Source organism: Bidens hawaiensis, unplaced genomic scaffold (assembly GCF_021521415.1).
Source record: "Bidens hawaiensis isolate Kalapana, Puna unplaced genomic scaffold, B.hawaiensis_p1.1 tig00079185_1, whole genome shotgun sequence".
In the NCBI taxonomy this organism is placed as follows: domain Eukaryota; kingdom Viridiplantae; phylum Streptophyta; class Magnoliopsida; order Asterales; family Asteraceae; genus Bidens; species Bidens hawaiensis.
The window spans coordinates 24,910-45,260 of NW_027503549.1; the positions used below are offsets into that span (position 1 = coordinate 24,910).

At 37.1% G+C, this 20,351-nt stretch overlaps 2 protein-coding genes across 2 annotated transcripts; both read right to left on the reverse strand.

Moving 5' to 3' along the window:
* Positions 1 to 3,474: 3,474 nt before the first annotated feature.
* LOC143607063 (cytochrome P450 93A3-like) lies at positions 3,475 to 5,283 on the reverse strand. Its single transcript, XM_077082638.1, has 2 exons — positions 4,183 to 5,283; positions 3,475 to 4,095 (listed from the first exon to the last, which is right to left on the reverse strand). Exons 1-2 carry the CDS (start codon positions 5,074 to 5,076, stop codon positions 3,475 to 3,477), a joined length of 1,515 nt encoding a protein of 504 aa, XP_076938753.1. The 5' UTR covers positions 5,077 to 5,283.
* A 5,717-nt stretch (positions 5,284 to 11,000) lies between these two features.
* LOC143607064 (cytochrome P450 93A2-like) lies at positions 11,001 to 12,438 on the reverse strand. Its single transcript, XM_077082639.1, has 2 exons — positions 11,763 to 12,438; positions 11,001 to 11,680 (listed from the first exon to the last, which is right to left on the reverse strand). Exons 1-2 carry the CDS (start codon positions 12,255 to 12,257, stop codon positions 11,081 to 11,083), a joined length of 1,095 nt encoding a protein of 364 aa, XP_076938754.1. The 5' UTR covers positions 12,258 to 12,438; the 3' UTR covers positions 11,001 to 11,080.
* Positions 12,439 to 20,351: the final 7,913 nt, after the last annotated feature.

A 20,351-nucleotide genomic window follows, 5' to 3' on the forward strand; every position in this document is an offset into this window, starting at 1 on the left:
AGGAATTGGAATTGGAATTTAAACATTCACTTAGGAATGGAATTTGCTGTAATTGGAATCCCAATTCCATCTAACGTGTTTGGTTGGTCAATGAGTCGGAGGCAATCACTTTGACCCACTCTACCGACGACCCACAACGTTTTTGGATGATCCGGCCCGTTGATAATCTGAACCGCGTCCACCCGACCCGACCCGGCCCTCTTTTGTTATTTTTTTGTTTCGTTAATTTTTCCAGTTTCATTTCGGGTTGGTTTTTTTTTTTGCTTCAGTTGGTTAGTTTATTGGGTTTTGTTCCGGCTCGGTTTCGGTTTTTTTGGTTCGTTTAGGTTGGTTTTTCGTTTTTTGTTTTCTTCGAGTTCGTTTTTTTCTTTTTTTTGTTCAGTTTTTTGAGATTTCGGCCCGTTTCATTTTTTTTGATTCGTTTAAGTCGTTTTTTTCTATTTATGTTTGGTTCAAGTTCTTTTTTTTTTGCTTATTTTGTTCACATGTTGCCGTCTGGAAGGAGGATATGTCCTGGGACTTCACTAGCATTGTCGATGGTACAATTAACTATTGGTGCTATGATTTAGTGCTTCGAGTGGAAGGCTGGGAAAGATGGAAATTTAACAAATGTTGATATGAAAGAGGGAACCGGCCTGACACTTTCTCGAGCTAACCCCTTGATTTGTGTTCCTGTGGCTAGATTAAATCCAATCCCGTCACTGAAGTCATTGTTGACAATAATTCAAACTAGTGGATTGGTTCAACACCAATGGGTCAGAAAGCACGCACTTAAATTATCTAATAAATTGTTGGTCAGAGTTGTTAGCCAACGGATATCCTTTTCTTTCACGTTAGTAGTTTGTTTGTTTAGTGTCTTTGGCTTTATTAAACTTTATGTAATTCAGTATTATGTATAATGTACGTATGCATTTTAATAATATTCACAAGCTGCTTCTGACTATTATTCTATTCTTTTATATGAATTGAGTTTTTACGTACCAACATTGTGAGAAGTTTTGGGGGTTTTAGTGCATATACAAATTACAATGAATGTGATGGTTTTGGTGGTAATTTTCGACCTCTTTTGGTTTTGGATGATCTGCTAGTCAAACTAGCTGACATGGGTTTGACTGGGCTTACTTTCCACGTGGCTCTGATGGGATGATGACGGCCTTGATTTAGTAAAGAATAAATTTGAAATTCTTAGACCGCAGTGGTCAGGTGATGTGGCGGGCATCCTTGAGCGCGGAACACCACTAAGGGGCGCCCTTAATAGTGGGGCGCGGACCCAAGGGTCGTCCAAACAATGGGCGCGATGCATGGTGATTGTGGGTCCCCCCCTCTCTCTCACACACACACACAAACACGCACACACACACACACATATATATAGGGGCGCGGATGGGGGCATTAAACCATAGTGGGGCGGGCTTTGATGCCCCCCGACGCTTACATGGCGCTGACGTGTCACGGTGGAGGGGCTTCGAAGCCCCTCACCACAGAGGATGGTCTTATTTCCACTCCTTTATAAAAAATACACCTATGAAAGATAACTTTATGTTTTAACCGTTTAACTAGAATTAGTGCGCACTTGTTTAATCCTTTGACTCTTTGAGTTTAGTTTGAATTTTTATATAAGCTTCACGTGTGAAACTAACTATAAATATCACTTTAGATATTTTGTTAGAGTGCCATTAGAATATGATTATGCGTTGTGAAGAGGTTAATTAAGATGTCACATCAATGCCACTTCCTAGTCTTTAATCATAGCGATGGTGATGTTATTGGATGGACCAACAAAAAACATTCAAAATGTGTAATGATGGTGATGTTGGGCGTGAGTAGATCGAATGGAGATGTGAAAAGGATAGAGAATGGCACGTGGCGCCTGGTTTTGACGGGTGAAATGGTGGTGGCACCTATTTTCTGGTGCCTAGGCTGGGTCTAACGCCCACCACCGTCGCCGTCGCCGCTAAGGACCGACGTGTGCGTATTATGAAGATCGAATATTGGATTAGTTGGGTATAACTCTGTCCTATTTATGGTAGGGTTCATTGGTTCTCTACAATTGAACTGAATCCCGAAAATGATTTGGAAATATTAACCGAAGCCATTTCTATTTTCGTACAGTGATCTTTTGGAAGTTCACAATTTAAAGGTTAATCTTGCCATTAAGGGGGTAATCAAAACCAAGTGATTATTTAGTGATCTTTTGGAAGTCCATAATTAAAAGGCTAATCTTGCCATTAAGGGGGAAATTAGAACCCAAATGAGTATTTCTTGTGATTGTTTTTAAACACTTATATTTTGTTTTCTTTATTTATATTTTAATCAACACTTTCAAAACAAACTCTCTTTTTGGTTTGGCTAGATGTTGACTGCATCCCGGTACTAAAAGCTCTTGTATCCTTGGACGATCTAAGTATTTTACATTCACCATATTACACCAACGATGTGTGCACTTGCCCTAGCGTGTCGTAGTGAGTGCCCGTATCGTATCGTATTTACAAATTTAAACCTTGAGACCGTGTTAAATTCAATTAAAATTGACTAATAATATTTATATACACCATGAAGCTTGTCAAGATTTTGATGCCCTTTTTTTTGTAGACCTGCATAAAAACAAATGGATATATACTGGATTATTATTTTTGTAATAAAACAAGTACTGTTTATAAATAAATATTGAGCAATAACGATATATTATATGCACCGAACAAATACGAGTAAAATAAAATAAATAGAGGATTAGTTATTATTGTTAAATTGAAACTTTTAAAATCTAAACTTGAACCATATGCGAGTAATATTTAATAAGAAAACTATTAAAGTTGTCGGAAATATTTATATTATATAAGTATAATTTAGACTAATCAGAGATTTGGGAAAGCAACTATAACATATTCACAAAGTTGTTACATACGAAAGATTTTATTCGTCTCAAGAATTTGCTTAACTTTGCTCCAATCTAGCTTACGGGGGAATATTAGATGGGTTGATATTGTAATAAGCTAAATTTGTTATTAGTTGAACGGTTAGTCAGTCGGGGTAAACATCATTTAGATTTGTGCTTAATCTAATTTGTTTCATACGACATAACAAAGATTTTCATTCATCTCTGATTTATCCAACAGGCCCACCACTATGTTCCTCATTTTAGTTTATTTTTAGTTCTTAAGATTGAGGGTACTTAACTAACAAAAGTTAAAGTCATCCACGCCAACGAACATTGGTGTTACATTTATGCAAAAAGTTGGACTAAACTTACAATTTCTTGAAGTTAATTAAGAACTCAACGCGCGAAATAAGCAACGTAAGGAACATCCAAAATAAGCTAAACGCAAGGAACATCCATGTAATTAAGTCTTTATCTTTTACAAAGGAATTAAAAGTACTCGTTTCATTTTGCTAGGTTATAACATTACAGAAGAAACCTTTTGGGAAATCTAAACTGGTCATTCTTCTGCAGTTATCGGTTTCTTACATGTTATATTACAATGGCATTGGATTAAGCCTGGCCACAGGAATACAGACCAATGGGTTTGCTCTAGGAAGTGTGATCCCAAGGCCCTCTTCCATATCAACACTAGTAAGATTTCCATCTTCCCCAGCCTTCCAATCAAAGCACTGAATCATAGCACCGAGTGTCGTATGTACCACTTGCAATGCCAGTGAAGTTCCAGGACACATTCTCCGTCCACTACCAAATGGTAAAATATGAAAATGTTGTCCTCGAACATCCAAGTTGAGCTGTTCAAAACGCTCAGGCCTAAATTCAAGTGGATTTTCCCAATGGTTTGGGTCTCGGCCAAGGGCCCACACATTGATAAAGACAGTAGTGTTCGCTGGAATATGATAACCAGCCACAGTACAATCTTCTGTGGATTGTCTTGGTATCATTGGGCCTGTAGAGTGGAGTCTTAGTGTTTCCTTGACAATTGCTTGGAGGTATGGAAGGTTTGGTATGTCTGATTCTTGTAAAAGCCGTTTTTTTCCAATCACTTGATCTATTTCTTCGACCGCTTTTTTCATTATATTTGGATGGTTGATGAGCTCTGCTAGTGCCCATTCTATTGTGATAGCCGAAGTGTCGGTTCCCGCAGCAAATATATCCTGAAATGAAAGATACATATGTTAGTATCTTAAGTTTTGAACATACAAAAATGAACCTATATGACAAATTTGGTCAGCTAACGTTACCAGTATGAAGGCTTTAATGTTTTCTCTACTCAACTTTATCTCCATGGTTTCATCTTCGGCTACATCAAGTAAAATCTCAAGCAGGTCCTTCACTTTTCTTGACTCCAGTTTTCTTGATTCTTCATGCTCTTTAATAATTCTCTCTATCAATTCATCGAATCTTGTACGAATATCTTTCAACCTTTTCCCAAACCCCTGCACATCAAGGTTCTTAAAGATCCATATGTAATCCGAGAGGTTAAACTTACCCGTAATCTCGGCTATCTCAGTAACCAACTTCTTCATTTCCGCAGCCTCATGTTCATCCTCTGAACACCTTTCACTCATAAGCATTCTTGATATTACATTGTTTGACATCTTCACCAGCTCCCCATTAAGATCAACAGCTTTACCAATTTTGGCCTTTAAAAAGAGTGAATTTATGAAACTATTAATCTCGTCTTGCCTAACCGGATGCAGCAGGTCAAGTGTCATACCATTTAGGAGCTGTGACATGACTATCTTCTTCATGAATTTCCAATAAGATCCATAAGGAGCAAATGAGAAGTCTTGTGATCCATAAGTTAGGTATGCCACAGCCGAGTTTTGGGGTCGGTCTAAATACGCATTTTCATATGTTTTAAGGAACTCTTTTGCCATTTCTGGTGAACAAGCAACCACACAAGGTACAGAACCCAAAAAGAGGCGAAAAACCGGTCCATAACGAAGCGAAAGTTTGTGAAAAGCTTGATGAGGGATTGGAGCAAGTAGGTGGAGATGTCCAATGATCGGTAGGGCGAACGGGCTCGGTGGAAGATGAGGTTTAGCACTTGAAGATTTGAATAAAGCACGTATCAAGATAGTGGAGATCAACCATACGAGAAAGAGGAAGAAGTAACCTTGGAATTCAGGCATGGCTATTAGAGGTTTTAAGATGTTGTGCACAATCAAGTAATTAAAAGAATGCCCGTACTTATATAAACTTAAACCTCCTAAACAAGTTATATTTAACGAATAAAATATGCCCTATCATTTGGTGTTATTCTTGTATAAACAGATTCTAGCCGGCAGACAATGATGTTTTTGGAATAAAGACCAAGTCTTATGCCAATAATTGTTGTTAGATACTAACTTTTTATGTTTGGAGCTGTTCTTCCAGATGTCTGACTCGATCTAGAATGCTATGAATACAACAGCATTTTATACTCCCAATTTTCTACGGTAAAACTTAGTTAAAATTAAAATAATTTAATTTAAACCAAGTAATAAAACCCGTAGCCTTGCGGCGACGCGAGTTAGTATTGGTTAGGTCGTTATGAAAAGTATACCAAGCCCAAAAAATAACTTAGTAAATGCTTATAATAGTTTTGATGTTACTCGTATAGCTTATGACACAAAAAAACATCTTTCAAACGACATGTATTCGGTTGATGGTTGATACATATCTGGTCGGTATTGGTTAGGTTCGTGACGCTACCCGAACTAAACCCAAAATATAAATTCATCTAACAATCAAATACCAAAAGTTAACGTATTTTATTTTAAAGTTAAAAGTTAATTTAACAATTCAAAATTTTAGCATTTAAAGAATAATAGAAACAAAACTTTTACAAAAGAAAAAAGAGTAAAATGAAAATAACATACTCCTAATAAAGAGAGATGATGATGAGAATTTAACCTCGGACATGCATTTGATACTTCACGTGTATCACCAGACCAAAATCCAAACTTTATGACACCAACCATACATATATATATACATATATACTGAGGTGAGTTAACGTACAATAATCGCTCAACGTATGTTAGGCACGTAAAAAACGGAGATGCTCAAATCGAATTCCATAACCTAACGCATTTAACATTAAAACCTAAAACATTCAAGGTTATTTTCTAAAACATTCAAGGTTAAAACCTTAAACGCTCAAGGTTACACCCTAGTACTTTCAAGGTTAAAACCTAATATGTTCAAGGTTAAAACCAATTATGCTCAAGTTAAAAATTGATCAGTTAAAAGATCCAGATTGATGATTAATTTGATCAATTTCAAGGTTAAGGTTAGTTAATCAGCTAAATTCAGCAATTCCAATTTCAATTGGTTAATTAATCATGCAAACCTGTGAACAACGATTAGAGAGACATCGACGGAAGAGGACGACACTCACGACGGTCGCGACGGTGGACTGGATGGAATCGGTGGACTTTGACGGGACGGTAGAGGCAGTGGACGACAAACATATCGCGTAGTTGTGATTCTAGTGATCGGTTAGGATCTCTTTTACAAGAATGAAATGTCTACTAAGAGGCTAGTAAGTCGTGGGATGTTAGTATGGTTGTGGGCGAGTTCTTGATGGAGATTAAGTTCTCTACTATTGTTGATATAAAAAGTTCAATAAAAAATTAGAAGTCAATCTACCCTACTTATTGGTATCCTGTTGGTGATGGCTGATGATGTTTTTGTCAGCGATTAATCTATTATTCTTTGAATATCACTTTTCTTTGGGTAAAGGGGAACATTGCCCCGGTAAAGATTATATAAATTTAACAACATATACGAGTAAAGGTTTAAAAAAAACTTTCTTAGTACAATCTCCCAGGTAAAGTTTCTAACCCGACTATTACCAATAATTTGAAATCTAAATATGGTCCACATAATGTTTATCAAAAACTAAATGCACAAATCTAATATTCCATTTCCAAATAACCAAACCATTGTCATACCAGTGTAATTTCCATTGGGATAAGCCTCGGTAATATTATAGGTGCACAAAATCGGGTTTTGTTAACACCCGGAACCGGGTAGTAACTGGTTTTTTTGACATCGGGTACAAAACGGAACAGGTTCCGATCAGGAACCGGGTAGGAACCGACCCGACCCGATGGAGAAATATGGGAACCCAGTGGAACCGGGTAGGGTATGAACCGTACCCAGGTATTACGAAATAACCGGGGTACACCGTATTTTTTTTTAAATTCAAACCTTTTGACCGTTAGGAACCGGTTCCAACGGCTATATAGCCGTTTTTGACCGTTGGAACCGGTTTTTTAACTAATAAAACCTTACACAAATACTATAAATAGCTATGTATTATGTAGAAATTGTTAAAAACACTTTCAAAACTATAAACCACACTTTAAATCACAACTTAGCTTAAACGGTTTAATGGCAAGTAACGACGACGTTGTTATGGTGATTGAAACAACACGATGCCCCGATGTTTGGGTTCATTACGATTTATGTGTCATGACCGACTCACAAGAGATGGCCTGGTGCAAGTACTGTTCGAAGTTTCTGAAAGCGGGGTCGAACTCCACATTACGCAAACATACCAATAAGTATTATCGTGAGAAAAAAAGTTTGGATGCCAAGAAAGCGGAAGCGGGAGAGTCGTCCGGCTCTACAACTCAAGCACCTACCGCCACCGGTAATAACGCTTAATCGTTGTAGAACTCCAGATTAAAACGACGGACGTTGTTTTTTAGTTTAAGTTGTTATGTTTAGTATCGTCATGTTTTAATAATGTTTGTAATATGTGTTATTTATATAATACAATGTTTGTCGTTATTGTAATCAAAATAAAGCATGACTAATAAGAAATAAAACATTACTAGTAATAAATAAAGCAAAACTAAATATTACTTGAAATTTGATCGTGTTACAAATTATTTTATTAAAAAAAATAAAAATTACAAGTCTACTTAGTCTTCACTCTTAACCATCGTCTTCTTCACCACCCGAATTCTCGGAAGAAAGCTCGTCCTCCACCTCCTCATCATGAATAGGACGCTCTATTGGTAATTCGTCTTCAAAGTTTGTCTTGTGTTGTACACGATCCACCGCATCCAAATGATCCTTTTCAAACCTCTAGAAACTCGGGAGTTAATTTTGTTCTTCGCATTGATAATACCCTCCCATTAAGAAAAAAAACCGATTCGGAGGCAACCGTTGAGGCTTGTACGGCAAGCAAATCACGAGCCATGGCGGATAGAATAGGAAATTCGTTTTGTTTTCCTTTCCACCAAGCCAACAAATCAATATTGCGAATTTCGTCGAACGTTGCGCCCTCAACATAGTTTGCTCCACTATATCGACCAAGTTCGCTAGTTGATGTGTTTCCTCTTTGCCTCTTAGAGGCCGATCCACGAACCGCATTCATCAAGTTTATAAGTTTGTCCTTGCACGGCCTACTAGTCGTCGTTTGCCTCACAAAATACGACCTCACGATTGGACCATAAATTTGAAAATAATCATCATAAAGGTCTTGGAGGTGTTTGTTAAACTTTTCCTTCGCTTCCGTCGACAACTTCGGGTCGATCTCGTGCATACCCATGTTGTCGAATATTTTCTCGATCAATGTCTTAACCCCATTAACATTCCAATAGGGGTTTAAAGCGGGGACACAAGTAATGACCGGCGATATGTCTTCAAAATATTTTAAGAACTTTTCCTTCATTACCGCAACAATATCCTTGAAGAGTTTGTTCTTCTCCTCAAACTCTCTAAAAGTAGAAGACATGTTGTACAATTCTTACAAAACCCAACAACTAGTAGGGTAATAAACTCCCAATAACCTAGTTGTTGTGGTTTTTGAACACATCAAGATACTTCATAAACCAATTCAAACAATTTTTCGGCAATATGTGGGTACAAAAAGTTTTCAAAAGCGATGGTGCGTTTCATAAATTTCCATGTCACCAGATCAACCCAATGAGCGGTGACACATATGTATGATTCGGGTAACCCGTGTGGTGCCGACCAAACATCGGTAATTAAACTCACCATCGATTATAAAGTATGAAAAAACTCGATTAACTCTTTTTTTGCACACTCCCACAACTTGATACAATGACGTCTTAGGGTAGTACGACTTACATGTGTGTATCGCGGTTGTAGAGTTTCTCGAATCAACGACGTCAACTCCGGGTCGTCAAAGTGGTTAAACGGCAAACCTCGTCGAATAACGAACTTTGTCATTCTATCTTTAACTTGGTTCGTGTTGTAACGAAATAGTGTACCATTTTTACCCAAGTCCACTTGGTCGGTTGCGCGAATGCCTTTCAAGGCCTTGCAAAATGGCTTCTCGATGTGTTTTCTCAAAGTCGAGTTCGAATCGTGCTTTAAGAAAGTTCCACAAAGTTTGCAATGAGCCTTTTGATCACCTTCGATAGTGATAACCAAATCACAATTCTTCCATACTTCTTTGTTGCGGTTATGGTCGACGACCCCAACAACTTGTGGATCATCAATAACACAAACCGGTTCAATAAAAACGTTCTTGTTAGCCTTGCTGTTAGTATTTTTGGTAGGTGCCATAATACTTTTGAGTCGGATGGTCGGGTTTGTAAAACGAGAAGTATTTTAGATTGTTTTTGAGTTTGGTGGTGTAACAAGTGGTGAAAAATAATTTATATAAAGGTTTTGGACAAGAAAAACCGGTTACTGTTGGAACCGGTTACAACGGCTATAATACTCTCAAAAACCGTTCCAACGGCTATATTACCGTTGGAACCGGTTCCAACGGCTAGTTTTTGACCTGCAGCTAAATACCCGGTGGAACCGGTTATTCCGGGTAGGAACCGGAACCGGTTCAAAAATGGAACCGGGTACGAACCGATTGGGGATATAATATGTGGAACCGGGTACAGATTTCGGGTATATAAATACCCAAACCGGGTATTAGGTCCGGGTATGAACTGGAACCGGTTCGGGTCCGGAACTGGGTTTTTTTTTTTTTTTTTTTGCAAGTCTAGGTAATATGATTCGTTTTTCATTAGATTTCTTTAGATATAATGTAACACTACCGATCCATAAAGTAATAAGCCCAAGTGTATGGGAACCAAATCCGTGTGATCATAGAAAGCCCAAGATATTTAAAGACGGTTAATAGGCAGATTTTTCATAATCTCAATCCCCTTTCTTGAATCCAAACCACCAGCCCAATGACTACTATTCACCACTTCACCTTGAATTGATGCATAATATTTTACTTAGCTCAAACATGTCAATAACAACATTGGGCTTCATTCATTCTTATATGTTTCTTAAATGGGCTCCCTTATTTTTATGACAGTCTTTATGTATTTTAGCTAACATCATTTCCATAAAAAGCCGAATATCCATTTACTGTAATGCCATTGTTCTTGTTACTTTTGACTTTTAAAACCTGTCTCATATTAGCTTAGAACTCGACCAACATAGTTTTGCTCCAACGCAATCTGTCAGGATGTTAGATTGCAGCTATAACCTCATCATTCCTCTCATGATCATTATTCACCTCCATTAATTCAATGGCATCACTAAGAGGAATAGGATACTTGGCACTTACAAAGATAAAGCTCCATAATTAACACACTTGATATAAAAATGAGTTAAAAGACCACCAGCCTGTAGTTCCCACTTTGTCATTGACTCTCATAAATAAGTGAACCAGAATTGGCATATGCTGATATGCATACTCATATTAACAAACAGAAATTAAGCACATAATATCCCCCCTTGGCAATGTGCAACCAGCAAGTATTCTATAAAAGCTGATAGCACAGATCAGACCCCACCAGTGATCAACTTTGCCCAAGAAAAAGTCAACCTTGACAAAAAAGACAAAATTGACTAAAAAAGTCAACAATCTCTAGCACACTACTTTGATTATAAAAGTCAACATTGACCAAAGTTTCAAAATTGGCCATAGGCTTTTTTCAGATCCACACTTTTTTTTTAAAATAACCTTCTTTTGAATACATCAGCTTCAAATATTGGAACTTCAGTAAAGTAATCTTGCACAGTTCCCCCTATCAATTTTATTGTTTACTTGTATAGGTATTACAATGAGACTGATCCAAAATGGAAGGTATTTAGATATCTTGACACAAATAAAAACTTATCAATAGCGTACTACATGGACAACAGGATGGGATCAAGTCATGCAACGGGAACACAAACCAAAGGATTAGCTCTAGGAAGTGAAAGCCCAACACCCTCTTCCATATCAACGATATCTAAATTCCCACTGTTCCGTGCCTTCCACTCAAAGCACTGAATCGTTGCACCAAGAGTTGTGTGCACCATTAGCAATCCTAATGAAGCCCCAGGACACATCCTTCTTCCACTCCCAAATGATAATAAATGGAAGTGTTGTCCTCTCACATCCAACTGCTTTCCATCAAATCTTTCGGGCCGGAATTCAAGTGGATTTTCCCAGTGAGTGGGGTCTCGGCCCAGGCTCCAAACGTTGACCAAAGTGGTAGTGTTTGCTGGAATATGATATCCCCCCACGGTGCAATCTTGTGTTGATAATCTAGGAATCAATGGGACTGCAGGGTGCAAGCGTAGTGATTCCTTAACAATTGCTTGGAGGAATGGAAGGTTTGGTGTGTCCGATTCTTGGATAAGCCTATTTTTTCCGATGACTTGGTCGATTTCTTCAACTGCTTTATTCATTATGTTTGGATGGTTTTTGAGTTCTGCTAAAGCCCATTCTATGGTTATGGCGGAAGTGTCTGTTCCGGCAACTAATATATCCTGGAATGACGGACAGCCATGTTAGTAGATAATATTTGAATGATGAATAAATTCAAGATATGATATGTTGATGTTATTTTACCAGAATGAAGGCTTTAATGTTCTCCCGGGTTAAGTTTATCTCCATGCTCTCATCTTCTGATATATGGAGTAAAATGTTGAGCAAGTCCTTGGCTTCTCTTGTCTCCTGCTTTCTTGCTTCTTCATGGTCTGTAATGAGCGTTTCCATTAACGCGTCGAATCTTCTATGAATATCCTTCGATTTTTTAGCAAATCCTTGCAAGTCTAGATTCTTACAGAACCATATATGATCTGAAAGGTTAAATCTACCAACAATCTCAGCCGCCTCGGTAATTATCTTGGTTATGTCCCCTAACCCATCGTCTTCTGAAGTCCTTTTGCTCATAAACATTCTCAACATCGAGTTTCTTGACAACTTCATTAGCTCAGCCTCAAGTTCCACAAACCTACCATCTTTGGCCTTTTGTGCAATATATTCTATAAACTGGTTAATTTCGTCATGTCTAACTGGAGATAGTAAATCCAATGTTTTACCGTTGAGGAGTTCCGAAATCATAATCTTCTTCAAGAACTTCCAATAAGATCCATGACGTGTAAAGGAAAAGCCTTTGTATCCATAGGATATAATATTCACAACTGCGTTTTGTGGTCGATCTAAAAAGAAATTATCATGCGTTTTCAAGATTTCTTTTGCTATTTCTGGTGTAGAAGCAACAACACAAGGTGTGGACCCAAGAAAAAGCCGAAATAATGGCCCGTGTCGGTTAGATAGCTTGTGAAAAGCTTGATGAGGGATTGGACCAAGGAGGTGTAGATGCCCGATAATGGGAAGGCAAAAGGGAGTTGGTGGAAAGTAAAATGAGCTATCTTTTTAATTATTAGTCAGTTAGAAAGTAATACCAACTGCTGACATCTTGCATTCTTTACATAACTTTTTGAGACTATAAATGGAGGAAATTAAGCAGGAGATGCAACAAGATAGGCTGTGAATGAGCATCAAACATTTGTTATAATTGAAAGATTGTAAATGATGATCGATCGTCGTCATACATCGAGAAATAAATAAAATTAGTAAAATAAAATCAGAGAGTATTAATGAATACAATATGGATTAAATTAGTATACTAAAATCCGTAATGCAAACCTATATAATTTCTTCGTATATATTTCTGTCATTTTCACATGGGTGGAGTAGTTGAGAAATTTGGTTGGGAAACCTGGCCTATTGAAAAGCAAATGCATTAGTCACCTAGCTAATTAGTTCTTTACATGTCCGGTGGACGGGAACAACAACGTGGGAATGTGGCATTAACAATCTTAATATGTTCCAAGATAACACGAATGACCCCTAACAGTTGTTTTGAACAGTCAAATTGATTAAAGTGACCCAAAGTCGATTTGTAGGCATACAAACTTAAAGATTGTTACAGATAAAAGATTTATCATTTTTGAAATTGTAACTGCCACAACAAAAAGAATTCACCAAGTCAACAAAATCAATTCGACCATTGTCTGGACTTAAATATTGATTTGTTACTCAGCCTGTCTGAACTATCAAACTTGCCACTTATGTTATAGCAATAATTCACACAATGATTGTAAATGTAGGTAGACTGCATCAATACCAGTTTTTTGCTCCATGCAGCCAAAAAATCAAATGTTGGTGATCAGATAGATTATGCATCCATATTGAATTAGGGAATAGCAATAAAGTTTACACTTTGATTAAGATTCAGATTGTATAACATAAAACGAAATATGAAACTGGATTAACAAAGTAAATTTCCCACGGCGCGTACTTTTTAATTTGGTCTAGCATAACTGTTTTGACCCATTATCTTTTTAAAGAGAATGTCTGTGCTATAAATGTAATAAGAGTTGCCCCTTTTGACCCATTGTCTATTTAAAACAATAAGGAAAAGTATTTTGGGGCAACCTGATTAGGCCCATTATGATGCACACAAATTGACATGTTTTAACCCAATATCCAACTCGACTACCCAACCCGTTTTACCACCTCTACTTATCATAACCAAGTAGGAAAGTATTTATTGTTGGCCTCTCACCAGGGCGTCTCACGATTCTAAGATATAATCGGTTCGATTGGACAACAGAACATTATATCTAGTACTAAAAGGTTTTTAATCTTACCCTTTATCAAATTAATGTTTGTTGATTTGAATCTGCGTAGGCTAGTACACGTGGTCAACAATATTAGTTTTAGTAAATACTTAATAGATTTGGGCATGTAGTTACTAAATTAAATAATTTACTCACCAAATTAAATAATAATAGAATGTAAACCACAAAGAATGTTTGAAAATAATAGCTTTTTCGTTTATAAAACATGTTGGAATATACAATAGAAATTAGAATTTAAAGTTCCACTCAAGTCGTTTGATTTATAAAAGAAATTGTGGTGTAGACTAATTCCAAAGCTTCAGGTTGTTTATTTAGGGGGGTAAAGTTAAAATACAAAGGACAACAAAAATGAGAAGAGTAAGAAGGAATCCAGTTAATTGATTTTAGATTTGAATGACTAAGATTAATTTAATAAATAAAAATTGATGGAAAAGACATGAATGTAATAACTCACATTTGTTGACTTTCTCTCTCCACATGCAAGACACATGTCAATTCCCCCATCATTTAAAATGTTCATAACTTTTTCATACGACAATAGTTTTTAAAAAAAAATTCACTATAATAATAAGCGGCTTTTTATCTTTAATATGAGTATCATATTGTTATATAAAAATAAAAAAAATTAATGGGTTTTTTAATTGTGTTTTTTTGTTGTTCATTGTGTCATTGTGTAATATGTTGTTTCCATTGTGTTTTACGTTTCAAATCATTGTGTTATATATATTCACCATTGTATCTTACGTTTTAGGTCATTGTGCTATACATATTCACCATTGTGTCTTACATTTTAGGTCATTGTGTTATACGTATCTACCATTGTGTTTTACGTTTCAAGTTATTGTGTAACATGTATTAATCATTGTGTTTTATGTATTAGATAATTTGTTGTTATTTTATCATTATTTTTACATATTATTATTATTATACAACGGTGTTATTAGTATTTAAAAAAACATAATGATGAGTTGAAAGACACAATGACGAAAAAACAAAATGACGAAAAAAGACACAATGATAAGTGAAAAGACACAATGGTGTGCGAAAATACACAATGGTGTGCGAAAAAAGACACAATGATAAGCGAAAAGACACAATGGTGTGCGAAAAGACACAATGGCGAAAAAAAGACACAATGACAAAAAAAGACACAATGGTGTGCGAAAAGACACAATGACGAAAAAAGACACAATGATAAGCGAAAAGACACAATGGTATGCGAAAAGACACAATGGTGTACGAAAAGACACAATGACGAAAAAAGACACAATGATAAGCGAAAAGACACAATGGTGTGCGAAAAGACACAATGACGAAAAAACACACAATGATAAGCGAAAAGACACAATGGTGTGCGAAAAACACAATGACGAAAAAGACACAATGATAAGCGAAAAGACACAATGGTGTGCGAAAAGACACAATGACGAAAAAAGACACAATGATAAGCGAAAAGACACAATGGTGTGCGAAAAGACACAATGCCGTGATTTTTGTTTTAAATTTTATATAACAAAAATCATACTCATATTAAAGATAAAAAAATGCTTGTTATTATGATGAATTTTTTTTTTTTAAAAAAGTATCATACGAAAAAGTTATAAACGTTCTAAAATGACGGGGGTATTAACATGTGCCTTGAATGTGGGGAGAGAAGATGTGTACAATTACCTCTATACCTTTTTCCCTTTGGTCCTCACTTGACACATGTCAATTATTTATGGCTTCTCATATTTCTCATTTTTACAACCCTTTGTAGAATAACTTGACCCTTATTTAAGGTCTCAAAAACAGAACCAAAATGAATATTGAACTAAGCGAAATCAATCGGATTTCAAAACATCTTAAATACAGATTTTGGTTTCGGTTGAGACACATAACTGAAACCCGTGCACATTGTAATCGATAAAGGATGAAAAAAAGTACCTCAAATTGCTTTCTAAGGCAGCATATTAACTCATGAAAAATATTTTTTAAAAGATTAGAACTACAAAGGAACTCATTTTGACCTGAACCAAGTTAAGACTTCTTTAAAATGACTAGAAGGATTTAAAGTCATCCGAAAAATGGCAAATGGTGGTCTATGATTGCTAAAAAAATTAAGGGTTTGGGATGTACATAATACGGAAGTCCAGATTTATATGGACATTTTGGGGAGTAGCTAGGTCGGCCAATATGGACATTTTGGGCATTTTCTCGATTAAATATTCATGATATAGTTTCAGTGATGGACAATATTTCATTACATTAGAGTAGTGTTTGGTATGTATAACTAGGTTATGCGCTCATATACCCGAAAACTGTCTAATAAAGCCTCGTAAAGCTCTAATCAAAGAAAACTACATATCACCGTGAAATTTATTTAATTGTCACAAACGAAATGCTTTATTTTATTATAGTCTGTCCTATCATTTTTATTGTTTAAATTTATGAGCATTACAACGAGACTCCAAAATGGAAGGTTGTATATCCCGACTCGAATAAAAACTTATCAATGACGTATTACATGGACAACGGATGGGATCAAGTCGTGCAACGGGAACACAGATCAAAGGATTAGCTCTAGGAAGTGTGGCTCCAATACCCTCTTCCATATCAAAGCTAGATTCCCAATTTTCCCTGCCTTCCACTCAAAGCACTGAATCATGGTACCAAGAGTTGTGTGCACCATTAGCAATCCTAATGAAGCTCCAGGACACATCCTTCTTCCACTCCCAAATGATAATAAATGGAAGTGTTGTCCTCTCACAACCAACTGCTTTCCATCAAATCTTTCGGGCCGGAATTCAATTGGATTTTCCCAGTGAGTGGGGTCTCGGCCCAGGCTCCAAACGTTGACCAAAGTTGTAGTATTTGCTGGAATATGGGATCCACCCACGGTGCAATCTTGTGTTGATGATCTAGGAATCAGTGGGATTGTAGGGTGCAAGCGTAGTGATTCCTTAACAATTGCTTGGAGGAATGGAAGGTCTGGTTGTTAAACTTTGAGCAAGCGAATCAAGAACACGAACACGAGATTTGATCAACACACGATCGACTCTTTTATTAAGAAAACGACAAACGTGAAAAACTTAATAATTAACTAACACATTGAACCAGTGGAATACATATAAACCCACAGTTCTTAATCTTATACTAACTCAAATACACAATCTGAATCCAAAACAAATAGGATTAAATAAAATAAGACTAACTTATCTTATAATAATAAACTAATTATTATATTAAATATTCTCCTAGATTCTAGAAGTCTTCAATCTGATTTGGTGTTGGACACGTTTAACACTCCCTCTCAACACCAAACTACTTCTAACCGTGACACACACGAAACACCTCGGCTCGAAACAACCTCGACTCAACACAACTTGTCACGTCTTCCGACATCGGCTCACATGTTGAGTTTCAACACTCCCTCGAGATTCATACTTGCAACTCCAAGCAAGAACACACTTGTTTCTTTGGCTTCTTCCTGACCAACAGAAGGAATAAAAAGAATTTGGCTCCAAGCAACTTGTACACACAATAATTGCTTTTTGATGAACATACATGTTGATCACATGAATACATGATCCATTCAACGTGGATCTTCTGGGCCACTAATATTTCTCTGGAGAACGTAACAGTAGCCAGATTTCTCCGTCCTTCACAATTCTTGTCCAAACCATGCCACTCGTGACTCGCCTCTGTCTTTGGTTATGAACCACTACCTCTGAGATGGACTTATCTCACATCCAAACAGCACTTATCGCATGCTGCCTAAATCATCTTTGACGCTCACCTTCGAACACACAGTTCGTACACGCCGATTTAGCCCCCGATATCACACACGGAATTACTGAACGTGATCTCTCATTTATGGTCCTAATTTTCAGCCCAAAACCGCTACCATTTGGTACCGCTTGACCACCGATTTAAGCATCGTAATAGTTTCCTAGCAACATCGAAACACCACAATTTGCTGCAGCTCCGTACGCCATGATCTAGTCCCGAAACCGGACACGAACGTATGATGTTGCTGTCCCGTTTGGACAGCCCAATAATGTTATCACTTGGGACGACTTTTGGGTCATCAATCCAGCCCACTTAACGACCCCAACACACGGAGATTTAATCATCCCGACACACGGTGATGTCACATCATCGCGGCCCCGACAAACGGAGATCTAACCATCCCGACACACGGTGATGACACGTCATCGCTGCTCGACACACAAAGTTTCAACCATCCCAACACACGGTGACGACACGTCATTACTGAAACCTTTAACTCGATGAACACCTAAACAAAGTTGACACACAACTCCGTTATACCGGCGAACTCAAACCACCTTCTAACTCCCTCACCATTACTTGTTTTGTTCTCAAATTCGAACCCAAACGTTCGCACCTGCTATCCCTATATGACAGCCCGTTTCCGTTATTACTCGTAGCTTTTTTTTATTGTCAAGGCATCCCTGTAACAACCTCTGATCCATTATCAACTACTACCGGAACCTGGATACGTTTGATCGGAAACCTACTATGATCGAAACACAGACACACTTTCAATCGGAAACACGCGAGCCTACCATCATTAATAGCCATCTTCATGATGGACACACCATCGTTCGGACCTCGGATGCGCCTTTAATCGGAAACTTACTCACCTCGATCTAAACATGGACACACCTTCGATCAGATTCTCCGTTTTAAACAAACTAACCGTTTTAAACAAACTAAAACAGCCGGCCCGCGCTTCCTTTAACTTCGAGTGGTTCAATCACTAACCCGACAAACAGGTCTCAACTTGTTCACAATCGGACCCAAACACACCTTCCTTCGATCGGTTTCTCCGTTTTCTTTATACTACAACCAGGAAAATGCTTACCTCCCGTTTGCACTGTTGACTTTGAGACTACTTATTCTTGGACACACAAGAGAGACTCCAAAATAAATTACTTTGGCATGCAGCGGTTCTGAACAAACAGAAGAATTATTTTCTTGACAAACAAGTGCTCTATGCTTATCCACTAAATCTTAGTTAATTACCATTCAAAGTTCATGAAACAATGTTGGTTCAGGATAACGTTCTTGACATGAGCCAACAAGATTGACCACCAAACATATAAATTTTTAAACAATTACCAACTTGCCCGTTGAAAAACAGTTTCACCACCTTAAAACTCATACGCCGCCATGCTCACCCAAAACGGCACTCCCGCATGCCAATGGTCGACCTAAAACACCTCACCAGTCCACTACCGTTGTTAGTCTTCTGGTAGCGACCCAAACCCTTTCTTTATCGCCTGCTCTCCACCGACGGACACACTCGTCGGTGGAGGCTGCCCCGATCTTCAACCGCTTCCCGGTACGAGCCCTAAGCTCTGATACCACTTGTTAAACTTTGAGCAAGCGAATCAAGAACACGAACACGAGATTTGATCAACACACGATCGACTCTTTTATTAAGAAAACGACAAATGTGAAAATCTTAATAATTAACTAACACATTGAACCAATGAAATATATATAAGGGAAAAGTGAGTATGGGGCTGTTAGGCTTCTAAGGTTAGATGCGAAACCCCCAAAACTACGTAGTTTTGATTCAAATTAATGGAAAGTGAATTTTATGTATTAAATTACTATTGTTTTTCCTTTAATTTCTCAATTCTCATCCCCAAATTGTTACGCATCTCCTATTACAGATGATACATCCCTACACTATTAATCAGGACTCCTTAATAATCATCGTTATTCTAAAATCTAAGCACCATATAACTTGTTGCAATCCAATCCCAAATCATCGATTCTTGCTTTCCACATGTAATGTGATTTTCTTTTTATTCTTTTGTTTATTATTTAATGTACATAAATGTTTTTGGCAACAGTGAAAATTGAACCATAAATTCATATTAAAATTGATGACCGATTATTGATAACAGTAAAGGAGTCTGTAGCAACTTATGTCAATATTATATTCAAAAAAATTAAATATCTCAACAAGAATTCTCAGTTTGGAGGTACTGAAACGCAAAATGGATTATGTATAGTTGAGAAGAAGATTGCTTGCAAAAAGTTCAGTGTTATGTGAATCCGAAAAAGACCGACGAGATGAGAATTTGATGGAGAGAAATCAGGAATATAGCATGTAGATATCAACTTCAAATTAATTTGAATCAAAACTACGTAGATTTGGGGGTTTCGCATCTAACCTTAGATGCCTAACAGCCCCATACTCACTTTCCCCTATATATAAATCCACAGTTCCTAATCTTATACTAACTCAAATACACAATCTGAATCCAAAACTAATAGGATTAAATTAAATAAGACTAACTTATCTTATAATAATAAACTAATTATTACATTAAATATTCTCCTAGATTCTAGAAGTCTTCAATCTGATTTGGTGTTGGACACGTTTAACATTGGTATGTCCGACTCTTGGATAAGCCTATTTTTTCCGATGACTTGGTCGATTTCTTCCACTGCCTTTTTTATTATGTTTGGATGGTTTATGAGTTCCGCT

Bases quoted from the DNA above. Each gene is read 5' to 3' on its own strand.
- LOC143607063 (XM_077082638.1), bottom strand. From the start codon at position 5,076: ATGCCTGAATTCCAAGGTTACTTCTTCCTCTTTCTCGTATGGTTGATC. The intron at 4,096-4,182 runs GTAACGTTAGCT...CTTTCATTTCAG, and splicing joins ACATTAAAGCCTTCATACTG to GATATATTTGCTGCGGGAAC.
- LOC143607064 (XM_077082639.1), bottom strand. From the start codon at position 12,257: ATGATTTCGGAACTCCTCAACGGTAAAACATTGGATTTACTATCTCCA. The intron at 11,681-11,762 runs GTAAAATAACAT...CCGTCATTCCAG, and splicing joins ACATTAAAGCCTTCATTCTG to GATATATTAGTTGCCGGAAC.